Genomic DNA, 18,947 nt, shown 5'->3' on the forward strand with positions numbered 1-18,947 from the left:
CGTCAGAGCAACCCTCACTCAAATTAATGATTTTTAAAACCGTTTGTCCGGTACAGCCAAAATTGGCAGCAAAGCAACCAAACAGGAAGTTGGGTCATATCTCAGCAAATCTTTGAGATATCAACACCAAACTTGGTATGTCACGAGGACGACACTACAACATGTTACCATGTGCAAAGGCAACTTCATATTTCCACAAATGATTGATATAAAGCAAATCTAATTTATCGATAATGCTAAAATAATGCTTTACACATCCGCCGGTCAAAAAGTGATACTCTGATTCAAAAGTTGAATGTAAGATGAAAAGTAGATTTATTGTGAATATTTGAAATATGCATGCTTGGCTAATTGCTAGGGCTTTTTCCTCAAATCCTCTCTCCCTCTGCTCCTCACCACACGTGCTCCACATTCTCACACACTCAGCCTTTCCCTTGACACATGCGCGAGCTTGGCGAGACGCACACACAACATTTCAGGAGATTGTGGGCTGACCAAGCCCCCACTCATTCCTTGACTTGAAGCAAAGGCCCTTGTGGATCTTGATGGTATTGCATTTCAGATTTGGTATCCCATTGGTGAGTCTGCAGCATGGATTTTTCTTATACAGTGACAATTTGTGAAGAATATACTTTTTTCAATGGTTTGCAGTGTTTGGAGGAATCCGCCATTGCTGCTTGTAGCTATATTTATTCTTATTATTTCACACCTTAACTCATCTCTCAGTGTTTGCACTACGTATAAATGAAAGATGTCAAAATGTGCGTCTCGTTCCTGAAAATGTTTTATTACTTCATGGAAGGTTCCGCAGCACGGTTTACAAAATATTTATGTTTTTGTGGCAGAAAGTGCTGCTAATGATAGCTAGCTTGCTAGCCACGGTCACAGACGTTGCTGAAGTTACGTGACAAACCTGCACGTGTTTACCTACTGTACAAGTCTGGTTCAGTTAGGCTAGTTAGCTTCTGAGAGATAAATAGCTAGTTAAAACTGCTAAAAGTGCAGAACAAAAAGCCACAGGTATAGGCCAGGGTGATAACGACAGCAAGCGCTAGCATACTTGTCTGGGCTCCCCTTCGTTCTGGTTAGCAATCCCACACAGTAGCCTAGTTAGTGTACATATTTACATTTACATTTAGTCATTTAGCAGACGCTTTTATCCAGAGCGACTTACAGTAAGTACAGGGACATTCCCCCGAGGCAAGTAGGGTGAAGTGCCTTGCCCAAGGACACAACGTCAGTTGGCATGACCGGGAATCGAACTGGATAGTAAACCTTTGGATTACTAGCCCGATTCCCTCACTACTCAGCCACCTGACTCATATAGTTGGTAAGATGGTCAGGTGTCCCAATATTTACACTAAATATATTTACACTAAATATTGGGACACCTAAATATTGGGACACCTGACCATCTCACCTATATGAGTTTTCTTTCTCATTCCAAAACTACAGGAAATAACAGAGTTGGATAAACCTTTCTTATGGATCTCGCTTTGTGTATAGGAGCACAACCAAGCCAAAACAGGAAAAGGTCTTCTCCTAAATGTTGTCACAAAGTTTGAAACACAGAATTGGCTTAAGCATGAATAAATCCATCAGTAGAACTAAGGCTGTATCCCAAAACCACAAAAAACAGCTTCCATTGTTAATGTGGCTGGTTTTTAACCTTGATTTATGCATTAATGAAATGCAATATGAGTAAATGCTTAACAATATCAAAAGAACAGGAAAACAATGGGGAAGTTTAAGTCATAATATATTTAATTATCATAATATAGTTTAGGTTATAGCATTGCCACATGTTTTAGTTTTGATGCAACTCTTTCAACTATGTGAGGCTGCCACATAGCCCATCTTTATTTTACCACTGCTTACTTACACACTTTGTCCTTGTCCCCCGCATCACTCCCCGTCTCTGGTGACAGTCTCAGAGTGTGCCAGAGGAGGTTGTAGCAGAGCAGAGCAGGGACAGGTCCTCTGAGGCCCGTCCAAAACACACATACACAAATCCTGAATGAGGCCTTGCTTGGCAGCCTTAACCAACACAGCCCCCGAGCCCAAAGGACATTACAGCTGTCGCCCCACTGGACATCCTGCTTTATACAATCACCACACACACACACAGCAGACAAAGATGGACTGGGGAGACCAGTCACCCTGAACCCTTCATATGTCTACACGTACTACTGGAGAGTCATATATCCACTGTACAAAGCTACATCTACTGTGGCAGATGTACAAGGGTTATGGGATCAATCTAGCTCATATTATGGCTGGCTGCTTCTATACTGAGCCAGGCCCTACTGATACTACACAGCCAGGGATTTATCAGTCATGGTATGCAGTCGGATACATTTTATATTGTATGTCCAAAGTGCATGTTGTGTTGTCTGTATGTATGTGTTTGTACGTGCGTGGCTTCAGAAATGGACCGAATTCCTCCAACAGTGTGACAAGACAGAGAGAGGTCAAACAGATGACAGGTGTATTTTGAAAGTCCTTCCAGAATGAATCCCTGTACATATTCCAGAGGACGAGGAAGTCATTTCCAGTCCAAATTGTAACCATGATTGTGTGTGGCATTTTCCAACAGAGCTTAGGTTTAGAGGTGAGTTTCAAAATCATTTGTTTTGTATAACAAAGACAAATAGCTATATGTCTGTTATCTGAGATAGAGACACAGAACCATAGCATACAGACACAGACACACCTCATTGAGTTCAAACCCACCCCAACTTCCCTTTATATGCTTCATTAATCCAAACCCACCATTATATAACTGAACTACATGCTCACAAGCGTGAAAGGTACAACTACACTAGAATCCTAGTTTGAGTATGTTTTTGTGCATGCCTCTGTGTGTATGTGTGTGTTTGCTTCAACAGACATGTGCGCACACTATGCTCACCATAGTGTCGAAATCACACCTTGTGCATAAATACAGAAATACTTCACACATCAGTACAAAACAAATATTGGGATGTTTGGCAATATTTGTGTGTGTGTCAAACAAAAAGACAGAATTTTCATCAGTGCATCAAATGACTGTTCTGATACCTGCAAGAACATGTAATATGAGGAACACGAACACAATTGGAGGATTTCATGTAAGCTTCAGTGTCTGGTTGTGTGTGGTGTGGTGTGTGTCTGTATACTGTGTGTGTGGGGGCGTTTCCTTGTGTGCGTTTTATTGGAGACAGGGTGTCAGGGCTAGCTGCATGCATTCTCTCCAGATTTGACAGGATTAAAAAGTCCTCCACACCAATCCACTAAAACAACTACCAGGGCCTGGGGAGAAACACCCTGCAGAGACCACCCACCAAGCCGACGCAACCAGAGGTGTCACTGAAATGCATAATTGAACAACGTAACAATGCCTTAGTTCCAGAAACGTCCGTATGTACATAGTCGGTTCTAAGCCATGCGCTTTCAGGGGACGCTGGCCACGCTAGTACGAGCTATACCAAAATACACACAACTAAGAGTTGTACTCTCTCCAGTGCAGCATTGGCACACATGCGTGCACCCCGACTTACACTCACATTCACCACACACACACAAATGCTGACCCATGTCGTTGGGATGTGAGGAGAGCTCCTGACAGCGGAGCTGCAACTGAAAGTGGGTCATTAACAGAAGGCCCTATTGTGGAGAGGTGGAGAGACCCGGCTAGGACTGGAGCTGGCAGCACAGCAGCTGCAGGTGGGCTGTCTACCACTGACCAGATCACCCAGGAAAGGATGGGGGCTAGAACACCAGGAGATCACTACAGATCTCGGCTGACACAGTGAAGCCGTTGACCTTGTCCACCCAGAACTATGATAATAACGACAGAAGACCCGAAAGAAAGAATTCTGTGAAAGTTATTGTGTCGGATGTTAAATAGAAGATTTGGGGGAACTATGTCCATTAGTGGCCCCTAAGTGTTTCAAAGTGTTTGAGTCTAACAGAGAGACTCAGGCAGGCCACCTACACTGGCTAGAACCTTGCAGGTCACGTGACCAGAGAACCCTTTTCCATCCCATGGCCTGTTTCCAAGGCAACCCCTTGTTCTATTCCCATGACACCTGCCCCGTGTCCTGGAGACACATGGAGACCACAGTGACAGATGAGGTGAGAAGGAAAGAAGGAGAGGGAGAGAGAGTGGGAGGGAGAAGAGAGAGAAAGAGAAAGTCGGTGGAGAGGGAGAGAAAGAGAGAAGGAGAGGGAGAGAGAGATTGAGGGAGAGAGAAAGAGAAAGAGAGAGAGAGATATAGCTAATGAGAGAAAGTGAGTGAGTGGCAGTCCAACATTTGAAAGAAAAAAGTACAGAGGATACATATACATAGATTGAAAGCGAGAGAGACAGAGAGATGAAAGGGAATACAGAAAGCGTACGTAAAGACCAGGAGAGACTGGAACATGTAACCTGTTAAAAGATATATGTTACATGTGAAGGAACATGTGACATGATGTATGTTACATGTGAAGGAACATGTTAACCAGTTAAAGGATGTATCAGGGCTGGCCATCTGCCCGGTGGGCCGACGCATTTTTGGGCCGAATCGCCGATATAATTTATAGGCTTTTTTTGGGGGGGGGGGTCGGGCCGGCCCATAAAGAACTGACAGCGGCCCATTGGTTAATTTTCTTTATTGGCACTGGCCTGACACAATCAAATCCAGGAACCCCCTTCCCCTGATTCATAATATCGCCGCCCTGAGACACGAGCTGTTGGCTAATGCGTATGCTGGTTTAGCATCGTGAAAGTTTAGCATCGCTAAAATGGAGAAACAACCACCAAAGCGCAAGGGGGCGCAGATAAGTTAAGGGAGAAAAATATTAAAAATCTTCAGGCGAATGCCACAAAATGTGCAAATAATTCGAACATGTTTGGGGGGGGGGGGGCTTAAGCTGCTTCAACATCAGCACCTGTAGAGGAAGGAGGAGAGGTGGCTGTCTCAGAGAGGCAGAAACAATATACTGACAGGGTCAGGGAAGAAGCCGAGGAGGAGAGTGACCATGATAGGGCCATGGGAGTGAGTGAGGAAAAGATGGAAGAAAGGTTGTAATGACTGTCATGCTAATAAAGCTAAATTGAATTGAATTGAGTAGCCTAGTTGACGACGTGGTAAGGAGTGGGCAAATTAACAGGGACTGAGGAAGGGAGGGAGGCTGTGTGTGTTTCTGTATTGTATTTAGCAGACACTTTTGTCAAAAGTGACAAAATATTAATCTTACAATAATTTAAATGAACAGTAAACTGTTTTAAAAGTTGCTAAGCCAATATTAAGCAAAATTGTAATAGTAACAATACAATATAAAATATCAATATGTATATACTTTTTAATACCATAAATATACAAATCATAACTCTAAGAATTAATTAATCATTTAAGTGTAAGATCAACAGATAAGTCTTGAGACCCTTCTGGAAGGATCCAAAACTACTAGGCAACTCATATTATAGAATGCACGCATATTTTAAGGACTGTCTGCAGGGAATGTGTCTGACCAGTCACGGTGGGCGTGGGCTGCCTGGGCCAAAAATGCCAAGGCCGATTTTTTGTCCCAGTCCAGCCCTGGGATGTATGTTACATGTGAAGGAACATGGGAATATGTTACATGATGTATGTTACATTTTGAAGGAACATATTAACCTGTTACAGGATGTCTGTAAGGAGATTATGTTTGCACAGGTCAAACTCATAGAGAAGGAAACTTTCACCACATACACACCCATGTACATATTAACAGACATGTACAAACACACACACGCACACACACATTTTGGCAGAGCATGGATGGTATAGACATTGCGGAGAAGCCAGTCCCAGGGGTGTGTGAGGGGGTTTGGTTGTGTGTGTGTGAATCTACACAGTGTGTATACCTGTGTGTGTAAATCTCCACAGTGTGTATACCTGTGGATGTGTATGTGTGTGTATGTAAATCTCCACAGTGCGTATACCTGTGTGTGTGTGTAAATCTACACAGTGTGTATACCTGTGTGTGTGTGTGTGTGTGTGTGTAAATCCATACAGTGTGTATACCTGTGTGTGTGTGTGTAAATCCACAGAGCGTGTATACCTGTGTGTGTGTAAATCTACACAGTGTGTATACCTGTGTGTGTGTGTGTGTAAATCCATACAGTGTGTATACCTGTGTGTGTGTGTGTGTGTGTGTGTGTAAATCCACAGAGTGTGTATACCTGTATGTGTGTGTAAATCCACACAGTGTGTATACCTGTGTGTGTGTGTGTGTGTGTATGTGTGTAAATCCACACAATGTGTATACCTGTGTGTGTGTGTGTGTGTGTAAATCTACACAGTGTGTATACCTGTGTGTGTGTGTGTGCATCTACACAGTCTGTATACCTGCATTTATACTGAATGTGCAGTGTCTGTGTGTGTGTTTGTGAACGTGCAGTCTTGGTTTTGTGTTTGTAACTTGTGTTTGTGCAGAGGGCTCTTACTTTGGGCGTGGGGCAGGAGGCAGTGGAGAGGCGCGAGGTGGCCTGGGCCCGGGGCGACTCGGAGGGCGTGGTGCTCAGGGAGGCCGTGTCCCTGGGCAGCGCCTGCACGCCTCGAGAGATTATGGCATCTGGGATCTGAGGCACACACATACACACACACAAAGAGAGAGAACATGAGTGAGAGAGAGAGAGAGATAGAGAGAAAGGAGGGGGTGTTCACTCGTTCTTTGGGCTGAAAGTTAGGATGAAGCTGAGCTCTCAAATCACACAGAACAGGGAGCAGACATGGATGAAGGATGAATGCTTGGGTTTGAGGGATGATGATTGGACGACGGAGGGTGAGTCTTACCGATGAATGCCTATGACTGGGTGGTCTCAAACAAGTAGGTGGTACCACGAACGGACCACAAACCTGTTACCGTGACAACAGGGCCTGAGATGAGGCCTGGGGTGGGCCGAGGGGATGGAGATGTGTTACAGATGAGACATGAAACACTCACACCAACCTTCACCGGTCATCTGAAACGCACTGTCTACCTAGTTTATGTGAATAAACACCAAGAAAAAACTACATGTGGTCACATGGTAACTGTCACGGCAACTCAACAGCAACAAAAGCTATTCTGCCGGCCCTTTGTTCCTGTCAGACAATCTAACCTCTCTGTCCTCCTCTTCACTCTCCCCTCCACCCTTCCTCACTCTCTTCATCTCCACCCTCACCCTTACCCCCACAATCCCCTCCTTCCTCCCTCCTTTGCTCTCCTGGCACACACAAACACACACCAGCTCACCTTGGCAGCGATGGAGGCGGCGGTGATGTGGGAGGAGGAGCTGTCCTCCGTGGAGGCCACGCCACTGTCCTTCTTCTCCTCGTCCTCGTCCTCGCACTGCACGCCCTTGTCCTCCGTCTGGCGGCGCGGGGAGCTGTTGGGCGGCGGCGACAGCGGCGGTGGGGGCGAGGGGAGGTCCTCCAGCTCATCGGCCGCCTCCTTCACCTTCACCACAGCATCGCGCAGCAGGTCGATGGCGTGAGGCAGAGCAGGCAGGATGAACTGGAAACACTCCTGCAGACAGGAAGAAGAAGCGAGGTGAGACAGGTAGAGGAAGAGAGAGGTGAGACAGGAAGTGGAAGCGAGGTGAGTCAGGAAGAGGAAGAGAGGGGTGAGACAGGAAGAGGAAGAGGGGTCAGACAGGAAGAGGAATAGGGAGGTGAGACAGGAGGAGGAAGAGGGAGGTTAGACAGGAGGAGGAAGAGGGTGGAGACAGAAAGAGGAATAGGGAGGTGAGACAGGAAGAGGAAGAGGGAGGTGAGACAGGAAGAGGAAGCGAGGTGAGACAGGAAGAGGAAGAGGGGTCAGACAGGAAGAGGAATAGGGAGGTGACACAGGAGGAGGAAGCGAGGTGAGACAGGAAGAGGAAGAGGGGTCAGACAGGAAGAGGAATAGGGAGGTGAGACAGGAGGAGGAAGAGGCAGGTTAGACAGGAGGAGGAATAGGGAGGTGACACAGGAGGAGGAAGCGAGGTGAGACAGGAAGAGGAAGAGGGGTCAGACAGAAAGAGGAATAGGGAAGTGAGACAGTAAGAGGAAGAGGGGCGAGACCGGAAGGGAAAGAGGGAGGTGAGACAGGAAGAGGGAGGTGAGACAGAAAGAGGAAGTGAGGTGAGACAGGAAGAGGAAGAGGGTTGAGACAGGAGAAGAGGGGTGAGAGCATCCATATGTGGTCTGTATTGTTTTTAATGAAGAATATGAAACAGATGCAGCACTCTATCCTGTATTAGTACCGTGAGCTTTGCCTAAGATTTAAATATTGTAGTTTGGATGGAGTTTAGGTTAGGGCAGAAATGGAGACATTGACATAGGAGTCAGGTATTTTGTATCTACTGTAAAGATACAGTTGTTTGTGTTGTTGTTACAAGCTCCCTATACAGGGAGGCCCTATATCAGGTCTACTTGAGAGCGTTAATAAGCTTCATGATGTATGTTTCGAATAAATAAAAAAAACTGAGATCCTGGCTTGTCCTACAGCATAGCACATCGCCTCCCACTGAACACAGCTGGACAGTCTAAGTGATAAGTAAAGTATTCTTTTCTGTCCTCCCCTCCTTCCTTCCTCTCTCCCTTCCTCCCAGCCTCCCTCCCTCCTCTGCTGTGCTGCAGGCGTGGCCACACTAGAAGGCATTCTGAAGTAGCTAAATACTCTGTTCTACTCACTCCAGAGACAAGAGCTCATCTGTGAAATTATTTATCTTCCTGTGTATTTTTTAGTTTTGAAATAATAAATGTTGTATGCAGCCACCCCCCCCCCCCACCCACCCCATTCTGCACAATGACAAGGCTGGAGTGGGGCGGGGGGCCCTCAATCTGGCAAGATAAAGCAGATTAAAAGGATCAATCGAGCTGCACGGCGGATGCCTGGCAGCACTGCTGGGATGCGTGCAGCCCTCAGCAACACTGGAATGAAAATCTGGGGCATCACACTGTTTAAAGCCCTACTCCTCGTCCCATGCTTCTCTCTGCTCTCCTAAAAAAATCTGCTGAGTTTCTGGATTTTGTGCGTGTGCGTGAGACAGGACAAGAGAGATAGAGAATATGTGTGTGCGTGCATGTGGGGGGGGGGGGAGAGAGAAGAAGAGAGAGAGGATGGAGACAGGAGCCTAGAGATATTCTCTGGTACTTCGTCTCGTGCCGACAGATTTTGATGCGTCAGGAGTTTATTTTCCTCGGTTTGTCCTAGAGGGGAGCTCCGTCACACAAGCTGCTCAGAAGAATCCCTAGAAAGGCTGCCAACGCCTGATACAGACAGGGGAGCTACACCGCTGTAGGGTATCGGCAGCAGGAGAGAGGGGGTGAGAGGTAGAAAGTTGAAGATTGAGAAGGGGCCGAGAGTGAGAGAGAGAAATCGAGGAAGAGGTAGAGAGTCGGTGAGTGCAAGAGCACGGTGAGACTATAAAAAGGTTAAGATGAAAAAGTGAGAGGGAGAGAGATGGAAGTCCTATACAAAGGTGAAGATAGTCAGTGAGACCTCAGCCAACACACACACCAGTAAACCAGAGAAAAGATGGGCTAGTGCACGCACACACACACACACATACAAACACACCAGCAACAATGGTCTCTGTCCGACGCCCTCCTCGCTGTCTTTATGATGCGGGATCATCGCAATAAAAGTCAGTGATGGGAAGTTCACGCAGTTAACTTTGACTGGGCGACGTTGAGGGAGACACTAATATGGCAGCAGATGGGGCTATCTGCCATCATTTATGAAAATAAATAACTAAAGCCGATGAGGAGTAGCAGCCCGATAACTAGACAGAGACTGATGTGGGGTCAGCTGCTCTAGAGAGTAGACAGAGACTGATGTGAGGTCAGCTGCTCTAGAGAGTAGACAGAGACTGATGTGGGGTCAGCTGCTCTAGAGAGTAGACAGGAGACTGAGAGCTATGAGTGGGACACACTCACACACACACACTGACGCCACCTTAGCTAAACAGCGACTTCAGAACCACTTTTAACAAGATTTTGTTTTGCTCACCATTTCGTGAATAATGCTAGCCTGACTAATTCTAAGGTGATGTGCTGAATTGTCAGCTTTTTCCTATATCTTTATTTGAGAAGTTTCAATATTTTGTGATTTCAGAAAAGGATACTTTGTGGACGCTTTTACCCAGGATCAAACCGAAACAATCAAGTCTATTAAGAAAGAACAAGTTTGTCTAATCCCTGCTTCCATGCAACCATGATGCTGGGTTCTGGGGATATGAGAGCTGCTGCTCTCAGGGCAGCCCTGGTCCATCGACCGACAGACACTGATCTGGGTGTCGACATGTCTCACCTGGGAACCCTTCTTGCTGCCTGGCAGGTTGATGATCAGCGTCTTCCCTCGGATGCCGCAGACAGGTCTGCACACACACATGCATGCGTGTGCACACACACGCGCACACACACACACACACCCGCACACACATACAAACACACACCCACACACACAAGTGCAGACACACAAGCGCAGACACTCGTGCACACACACACGCACGCGCAAACACATACATACACAGACATACATTAGGAGTCAGAGCACTACACTTATCAAGACCTGCAAGTGTGTTGTCTCTATGGAATGTGTGTGTGTGTCTCACCTGGAGAGCATTCCCAGTGGTGTGACGTTGAGGGAGCCCATCAACATAGCCAGGGACATCCCCGGAGCCTCACGCTCTATCACCTCCTTAGTGGCCTGGGGGGAGGGGGGGGGGAAAGAGGAAGGAGGCAACACAGTTTCCCTCCTGTTGAACAAGTGGAAGGCTCTAAGACTTCACTCACGGTTGTTAGCGACCTGTTAAACTGACATTGCTAAGAGCATAGTGCATGTGTGTGTGTGTGTGTTTTTTTTGTTTGCGTATGAAATGCTTGTATCAGTGTACAAGAGGTTTGACAGAATTCCATGCGAGTTGTACATGTTCTTGTTTGGGTCTGATCCTCGTGTGTGTTTTACATGTGTGCGTGAGTGTGTTTATGAGGCAGCAGGTTCTCCACAAATCGAGCAGAAAGACATTGTTTCTCCAGATGTGTGTTCTGTGCCCTTGAGTTGAGTGACACTTCAAACACGCCATTAGAGAGAGAGAAGAGACAGAGAATACTTCAAAGAGAGGAACCACTGATGAGCATCGTGGGCTAAGACTCAGGAGAGAGAGAAGACGACAAAGAGAGAGGCGAAGGGGGTACTCAGAGGGTGGGAGGAAAGAGGGGGCCAAGAGACGTAAGGCAAGAAAGGGAAAGAAGAGGAGAGGAGAAAGAAGGAAAATAAAGAAAAGGGAAGAGGGAGAAGGCATAAAGAAAGATAAGTATGACGAATAGAGAGAGAGAGAGATGGAGAGAGAGACTGAATCTCTTGATCAGGGCCGGGGTGAGTAATCGGGAGAATCGGGAGAGTTCCCGGTGGGCCGCTTCACTTTTGGGCCGGTGGGCCGCTTCACTTTTGGGCCGGAGTCCTCCCCTCCCAAATAGAGTTGGTTGGGTCCATAGCGCGTCTTTTCCTAAAAGTTTTCTCAGATCGGCTACCGATAGCTGGGACGGGCGGCCCTACCATAACGATACGCGTCATGGGGGATGGATGGGAGCAGGGCCGGAGTGATGGCATCGCTAGACAGGGTTTTACCAATTGAAAAACGTCTGTTTATTTTACATAAAGCTCAAAAAAGTATTTTGCGCTCAAATAATGGACAAAATGTTTCGCTTGCGCGCTGTGCGCGCTCGCATTACGTGTAGAAATCCCTATCTTGCATCACATCAAACCCATACGTCCTAGGTTGGGGCAAAGCTCCTAATGTTTACAACGTCTGGCCTGATTAACACTCGGATCGTTAAGCAGTCTCAAAAATGGTATCAATATAAAAAATAATACAATCCCTTTCTGTAATCATGATACCCCCCATAAAAGTTCACTGCACCCACAGTCAAAGCAGGCTGCATCCGGCCCTGTTTGGTATACAAAAACAAGGGCCGGTCTTGGTCCTGAAACTCCCGGGCTGGAAAGTGGCCCGGTCTGTTAAATTTGATTTTGAAAAAATCTATTTTTTTGACGAAAACAACTAGCTAGCTAGCACTAGCTATCGAAGGAGTGAAAACTTTAAATCGTAGAGTAGAATAAACTGGTTTAAATAAGCCTAAATACAAAACTTCGTACCTAGTAACCAGTATAGCAACCATGACAGTTTCCTGCTATCACGCGTAGATATCTCAGGAATTTAAGGTCGGCATAGCGACAGACACATCCTTGCATCGGAACGGCATTGTGACGTCAGGTAGGACACTATTTGGCCTGACAGCCCCACTCCGGCCCTGCTCTTGATATCTTCTGAGTTTGGGTTCAGCATCAAAGAAGGAGGAGATGTGGTTAAAGCCTTCATCCCTATACAAGACACAATAACACACACATCCTGACGCACGCTGTAACACCTATTTTCACACACACACAAACAAGCCAAAAAGACACCCAGACACCCCTTCTGAACACACACACCCACAGCCGACACGGTGTGTGAGTTTCCATCTACTGGACCAGTTGAGATGGATGTCTCGATGTTGATGTGGTGACAGACCTTGCCAGTAGTACTATATTGTAAAACTGTGTGTCTGTATTTGTGTGTGAGCTAGGGTTATCATACATTTGGGGTGTATATGACTGCATGCCCACTTGACCAGTGCACTCAGCCCATTATTTACAAGAGAAGACAGCCAACCCCACACCATCTACCAGCCACCTCCTCTTCTCCCAACCACCAATCCCTCCTCTACCACACACACACACACATTGTTTCTTACCTCGGGTGTGACATCACGGGGAGCAAAGCCAGTCCCCCCAGTGGTGAGGATGAGATTCAGTTCTTTCTCATCGCACCAGTCCACAAGAGTCTCCTGCACAAACACACACAAATATACAGTTCTTCAACAACACCAATAAACATCAGGCTGGATGGTGGCAGAATGTGTTGAGCATATTGTTGAGGCTCAAAAACCAACTAGCGATAGAGAGATAAGGTAGTAATGAATGAGAAACAGAGAGAGAAAGAGGGAGACAGAAACAGAGATAAAAGCGGTGAGAAAGAGAGATAGAGAGCAACGCCGCTTACCTTTATCTCATCTATTTCATCTGGCACGATCTTATAGGCTGTGATCATACCCCCCAGCCTGAGAGAGATGGCGAGAGAGAGAGAGAGAGAGAGAGAGAGAGAGAGAGAGAGAGAGAGAGAGAGAGAGAGAGAGAGAGAGAGAGAGAGAGAGAGAGAGGGAGGGAGGGTGGGAGGGAGGGAGGTAGAGAGAGAGAGAGAGAGAGAGAGAGAGGGAGGGAGGGAGGGAGGGAGGGAGGGAGGGAGAGTGGAAAAACAGATCACAAAACAGTCATTACATCCTCCTCATTTCTGATGTGCACCACGAAACCTAAAGCTTTTTACTGCTCAGCTCCTCTGACTCAAAAACATCCAGTGGGCTCTCAAGCCCCCAGACACACAGCCAAAGACCTTTTAAAGAAATCCAATTTCTCTCATTTCCCAAGCAAGCTGGGGAGAAGGAGTGGGGACACAGGAAGAGAGATGGAGTGAGAAAGTGAATGAGAGGCTGTACAGAGTGAAAGAGTGCCCTTGAACATCGCCCCCCTAAAAGGATTTCCTTAGGACCGTCCATAGGGACAACACCAGCAAGGACACAGCACGCACAATGTGTGAGATTGGTACGATAGCGGCCTTGTGTGGCCAGGATGGGTATTGCAGCAATGGAGAAAAAGAGGGAGGGAGGGAATGGGGAGCGGAGCGGAGCGGAGGAAAAACAACCCGGGGCTCAAGGTGAAGCTCAACGCTGCGCAGACACTCCTTACGTAACCTTTTTTTATAAGGAATGCTATTTTTAGGAAAGGCACTGCATCATGTTTCCTCTCCATGACGGACGACATGATAGCTCTCAGACCAGTCAGAATGAAACCACACCTCCACCTGTACAGAATATCATCATATGTTAACCCTGAATGCTTAAACCATACTTTGGTCTCGATACTGTCAAAAACGGAGCTTATTTTGAGGAAAATGACTGTAGAGAAAACATCTCTATGGAATTAGAAGGCAGAAAAAGTGAAAAAAGGTCATATTAATAATGGATTGTTTCATGAGATTCCCCTGGAGAAACACTTCCCTGAGAACAGGGCGTGTAGTATGTTGAAAATGCAGCGGGAAACACACACACACACACGCTCACACACTGAGGCTGCAGTGAGAGAGATTTCCACTTCTGGATGGGGGAGTGTGGGTCTTTTTAGAGTGTGTGGTAGGTAGGAAAGTGAAAGACCTGTCAGGGGACATTTCTCTTTCTGCCTCTCTCTCTCTAACTGTCTGTCCCTCTCTTTTTATCACTCTCTTACTTTTCTTCTCTTCCTCTGTCTTCCTCTCCCTCTGTTTAACTTCCTCTCTTCCACTCGGTTTTAGCCCAAATGAAAATATGCTGAACACAAATAACTAGGTTTCCTTCCCGCCGTTTCCAAGGCAACCCCTCCTGTCGGAAGCTTGTGTTTTGCAGCGTCGCTAATCGTGAGCGTGTGTTTTCTGCCCTGCCGTCCCCGTTGTGTCATGCTCTCCTATGGGAGGACTGTGTCATTACCCAGGTGTGTGTGTGCACGGTACATGTCGTAAGAATGAATGTGTGTGTGTAGGTGTGTTTCTGCATGTTTTGCGTTTGTGTGTGTGTTTGTCAAAAACAACAAAAAAGTATCATACATAGCATATCTGATGCCTACCAGATGTGCCATGTCCTAAACAGAAGTGCATGTATGTGGGGTGAATGTACGGTACTGGACGGCCCCTCATGTGAAACACCGCCTCTCCATGGCTTTAGTTAGCTGGCTTTGGCTTCCCCAACATGGGGCAAATGGCTCTGCAGCAGAGTTCTGGCTGTGTGCTTGATGTGTGGATACTTCCTGAAGCTACGAGGCGGAGAGAAGAAAGCCAACTCTGGCCTGAAAGCCTGGATGCCCTGCCCAGATTACTATGAATAAAAGAGGAGAGAAGAGAGGTGATGGGGAAAGAACGAGTATGGGAGAGAAGGAGGGAGGGTGGGACAGACAAGAAAACAAGAGAGGAAAGAGAGGAGAAGGGAGGATGAGAGGGAAAGGGACTGAGATGGAGGTGTAGAGAGAGACTGCTATAGGCGAGGGAAACCAACCTAACAAAGCACACACACGCACAAAAAAGCACACGTTAACACACAAACCTAACACACATCTGTGATCCAGCTGTGCAGGTCTTGGTCGGACAGCTCCATAATGGAGCCAATCTGCTTTGGGGATATTATTAATAATGCAGATCCTTTGTACAGGGCTCTCCATCACACACACACACACACACACACACACACAAACACACACAAGTCAGAGAGGGAGTACCTAGCCATCAGCTTGAGGAGAGAGCTGGATCTCCCTCAGAGGCCCCTGAGCATGCCAGCAGAAGAAGATCAAGAGAGAAAAGGAGAGGAGAGATGGGGAGAGGGAGGACAGAATGAGATGGGGAGAGGAAGGAGAGGAGGAAAGATGATGGGGAGAGAGAGAAGAGATGGGGAGAGGGAGGAGAGGAGGAGGTGGGGAGAGGAAGGAGAGGAGAAGAAAGGAGATAGAAAGAGAGGAGATTGGGAAAGAGGAGAGGAGATGGGGAGAGGGAGAAGAGCAGAAGAGAGATGGGGAGAGAAACAAGGAGAGGGAGAAGGAGAGCGAGGTAACACACCTTCTCCAGCCCTATAGCGGTTAGAGCACAGTGCACTTGGCAAGGGACCACACACACTCCTAAAGATACACACTGACAAACACACACACTGACCCACATTCTCAGATACTGTACATATTTACATGTGACTGATGAAGCTTGAATGTGCCTAGTGTGACTGTCCCTCCCAGCCTGGCGAGCCCCAGCCAGCTGGGCCAGCACACACGTCTGGCTCCTACTGGCTGCCTGGGTGAGACTGTCATATGTCTGATATATTTGACTCTATTTTTACCAGCGAAAATTTGCTAAATTGACAAAGAATGTCACAACTACAGTTGCTTGAAAGCACTGATGAAGTGTTGTTGTCACACACAATTTCACACACAAGTTCACACACACACACGGTCCTGTCCTTGAGATTAATTTTCCTGATTCATTTCATTCGGCTTCTGTCTCTCCACCCCTCATTCTCCTCCTATCTTGTTGTTCTCCCTCTGACACACCTCCTCTCGCCCCTTTACTGGAACGGGAGAGGAAACTAGGGTGTGGGTACCATGGAACACATTTACAGTGTGTGTGTGTGCAGATGTTTGTGGATCTGTGTGCTGAGTTTCCAGAGATCATGATGTGTGGGTGCATGCGTGCGGATGTGTGTGTGTGCGTGAGAGTGCGTTATGGGGTGTAATCAGTGTCAGAGTAGCTGCACACAGTGCGTTCACCGCCTACCTGATACGGGTGAAATACGCGTGGTCTACTTTTATAAAGCGCGGAATGAATACTACACCTTACAGTTTGATAGGAAATTTGGTGTGCGTATAAACAGGCGTAATAGCTCACGTGTCTAGGCGGGCAGGTGTGCGCAGGTGTTTCAGGATGCAAAGTACACAACACCTGCCTGAGCGCACGCCTAGATATCGATCAAACGTTTAGGCGTAGGTCTCGCGTATTTGAGGCGTATGTCAAGTGTAGTGTACATGACACGTACACGTTGTTCACACGTCAATAAAATACGTGTGCACATCGCCAGCGTGAAGCCTACGTGACGTGTGTGTGTGAACGCCTGTGTTCATTGTAAGTCAATGTAAAGTTCTCGCGTGCATTCAGAGGTTTGATATCTTCGCGAAGGCGTGTGCAGGCGCTACTGTGCGCTTTGCATATGAACCGCTGACACTGATTACACCCCATAGTGCGTGCGTGTGCGTGAGTGTGTACATGTGCATGAGTGTGTGTGCATGAGTGTCGTGTGTGCGTGAGTGTGTGTGAGTGTTTGCATTTGTGTACGTGAGTGTGTGTGTGTACATGAGTGTCTGCATGTGTGTGCGTGAGTGTGTGTGCATGTGCGTGAGTGTGAGTGTGTGTGCGTGAGTGAGTATGTATGCATATGTGTTTGTGTGTGTGGTGTGTGTGGTTCTCTGACACCAGGCTGTGTGCTCTGGCCCACGGGGGGCAGTGTGTTCCAGCCAGGGGAGAAGACGTGTGTGTGTGACTCTGGCCTGGGGACAGAAGCATGGTCCCCCTCAGACACCATCCCCACCAAGCACACACACACACACAAGCACAGAAACTGAGGTGAGAAAGGACACAGTACACACGGACTTCATCACACATGTAAAAGCACACACTGGTGCCTCTCTCGCTGCGCATGTGCGACAGATCCGTCAACACGCTTGCTTCACGGTGGTGTCAGCGCTGGCTCTGTCAGGGTATCTCAGCGGAGTGTGACGTCGAGGACACAGTTCCTCCACATACACGCAAATATGCACACATACACGCGACACACATTTCACATGAAAGGACATGGAAGCCATGCGACTGGACAGAGCTCCAAAGCAGAACTCGGTGACAATACTGATACTGACTGACTTTATGACTGTAATAGGACACACTAGTAAGACTAAATCAATTGCCCACACTTACACACACACATGTCCCACTAAGAAACAACAGCACTTTAAAAAACCTTTGTGAGAAGAGAACTTATTAGCTAGCCATAACGCCAATTTGATTTATATTTATTGGAAGCCCTTGATTCACTTGCTCCATCACAGAGCTGATGTTATGTGTGTGCGCATGTGTGTGTGCGTGTGCGTGCATGTGTGTGTATGGGGCGTAATACATGTCACTGGTTTATATGCAAAGGGCTCACTAGCACCTGCATATGCCTGCACAATGATATCAAACCTCTGAACGCACGCAAGCAATTTACATACACTTATGCTGCCTTCACATGCTAGTCGGAAGATCCTATTTCCCACTTGTGAAGTCGAGGACATGTTCAAGTGTTTTTGTTGTTGGAGAATGTTTCAAAATTTGGCTGTACATATTGTGGAAATTCTTTTTTGATTCCATTATACACCTGCTAGAGGAGGAAATGGACACAACAAATGGTACAAGTTAAGTGTACATAGATTACATATTGAAATAATATACACAAACAACAGCTAACAATAGTTGCACTGTTAAAAATAAAGAATTACATACTTTCCACTTCTGAACCAGTCCTCTTCTCCGCCATGTTGAAAGTTAAAAAGGTCATTCAACTCGGGAACTCGGGTATCAAAATATCCACGAGTTTCTCACTGGTAATTACGACTTGAGGGGGCATTTGTGTGTAACTTACCAGTTGGAAACTCGTATTTACCATACTTCCAATAGCACGTGAAGGCAGCATTACAATAGACACACAGGCGTCACCTCACGTAGGTGTCGCACTGGCCATGTGCACACGTATTTAGAAGACGCGTGCACAGCACACATACACCTGAAATACACCACAAATAAGCGACACCTACGTCACATGAGCACTATCTCTAACTGTTTGATAGATATCTAGGCGAGCATACAGGCAGGTGTTATTTGTGCTTTGCATACTTCGTATGTGTCAGCGCAGCACAGCAACACCTGCACACACCGCACCTAGACATGTCAGCTCTTTAGGCTAGTCTACAACAAGGGATTGTTGTTTCGAAATTCGTTCTGTGCCACGATGAACAGCCTCAAAACTAGAAGCGCCGAGCCAGTTTTCTCTACTTGTTGTCAGAACATGAACATCAATCTGTCATTCATGTTCGTGTTGTTAGTCTATGATTATTTCCTTTGAATATCATATTAGATTAAACTTTTTTGTTATTCAAGTACTGAGACAATGAAATGCAGTTTAGCAAAAGCCACCTCAGCCGGGACTCGACCTCACAGTCCCTAAATACCTATTACAGAATCTTTATATCTTAACCAAGTTGTTAATAGATATGTCAATCAT

The 18,947-nt window shown here is 46.7% G+C and overlaps 1 protein-coding gene across 3 annotated transcripts in view; it reads right to left on the bottom strand.

Annotated features, from left to right (window-relative positions):
- The window catches only part of gphnb (gephyrin b), a 94,604-nt gene that overhangs the window by 51,908 nt on the left and 23,749 nt on the right, over window positions 1-18,947 (bottom strand). Inside the window, exons 3-10 of one of the 3 annotated variants that reach the window (XM_067241227.1) lie at window positions 13,082-13,139; window positions 12,774-12,866; window positions 10,592-10,686; window positions 10,288-10,354; window positions 7,246-7,518; window positions 6,455-6,589; window positions 1,478-1,490; window positions 710-734 (exon numbers count right to left, since the gene is read on the bottom strand). In XM_067241227.1, the coding sequence (XP_067097328.1) occupies window positions 710-734; window positions 1,478-1,490; window positions 6,455-6,589; window positions 7,246-7,518; window positions 10,288-10,354; window positions 10,592-10,686; window positions 12,774-12,866; window positions 13,082-13,139 (759 nt within the window). Of the gene's footprint in view, window positions 1-709; window positions 735-1,477; window positions 1,491-6,454; window positions 6,590-7,245; window positions 7,519-10,287; window positions 10,355-10,591; window positions 10,687-12,731; window positions 12,867-13,081; window positions 13,140-18,947 lie in introns of all 3 variants that reach the window. The other 2 variants (XM_067241228.1, XM_067241226.1) reach the window with 2 other exon arrangements.

Source organism: Osmerus mordax, chromosome 8, assembly GCF_038355195.1.
Source record: "Osmerus mordax isolate fOsmMor3 chromosome 8, fOsmMor3.pri, whole genome shotgun sequence".
NCBI classification, from domain to species: Eukaryota; Metazoa; Chordata; class Actinopteri; order Osmeriformes; family Osmeridae; genus Osmerus; species Osmerus mordax.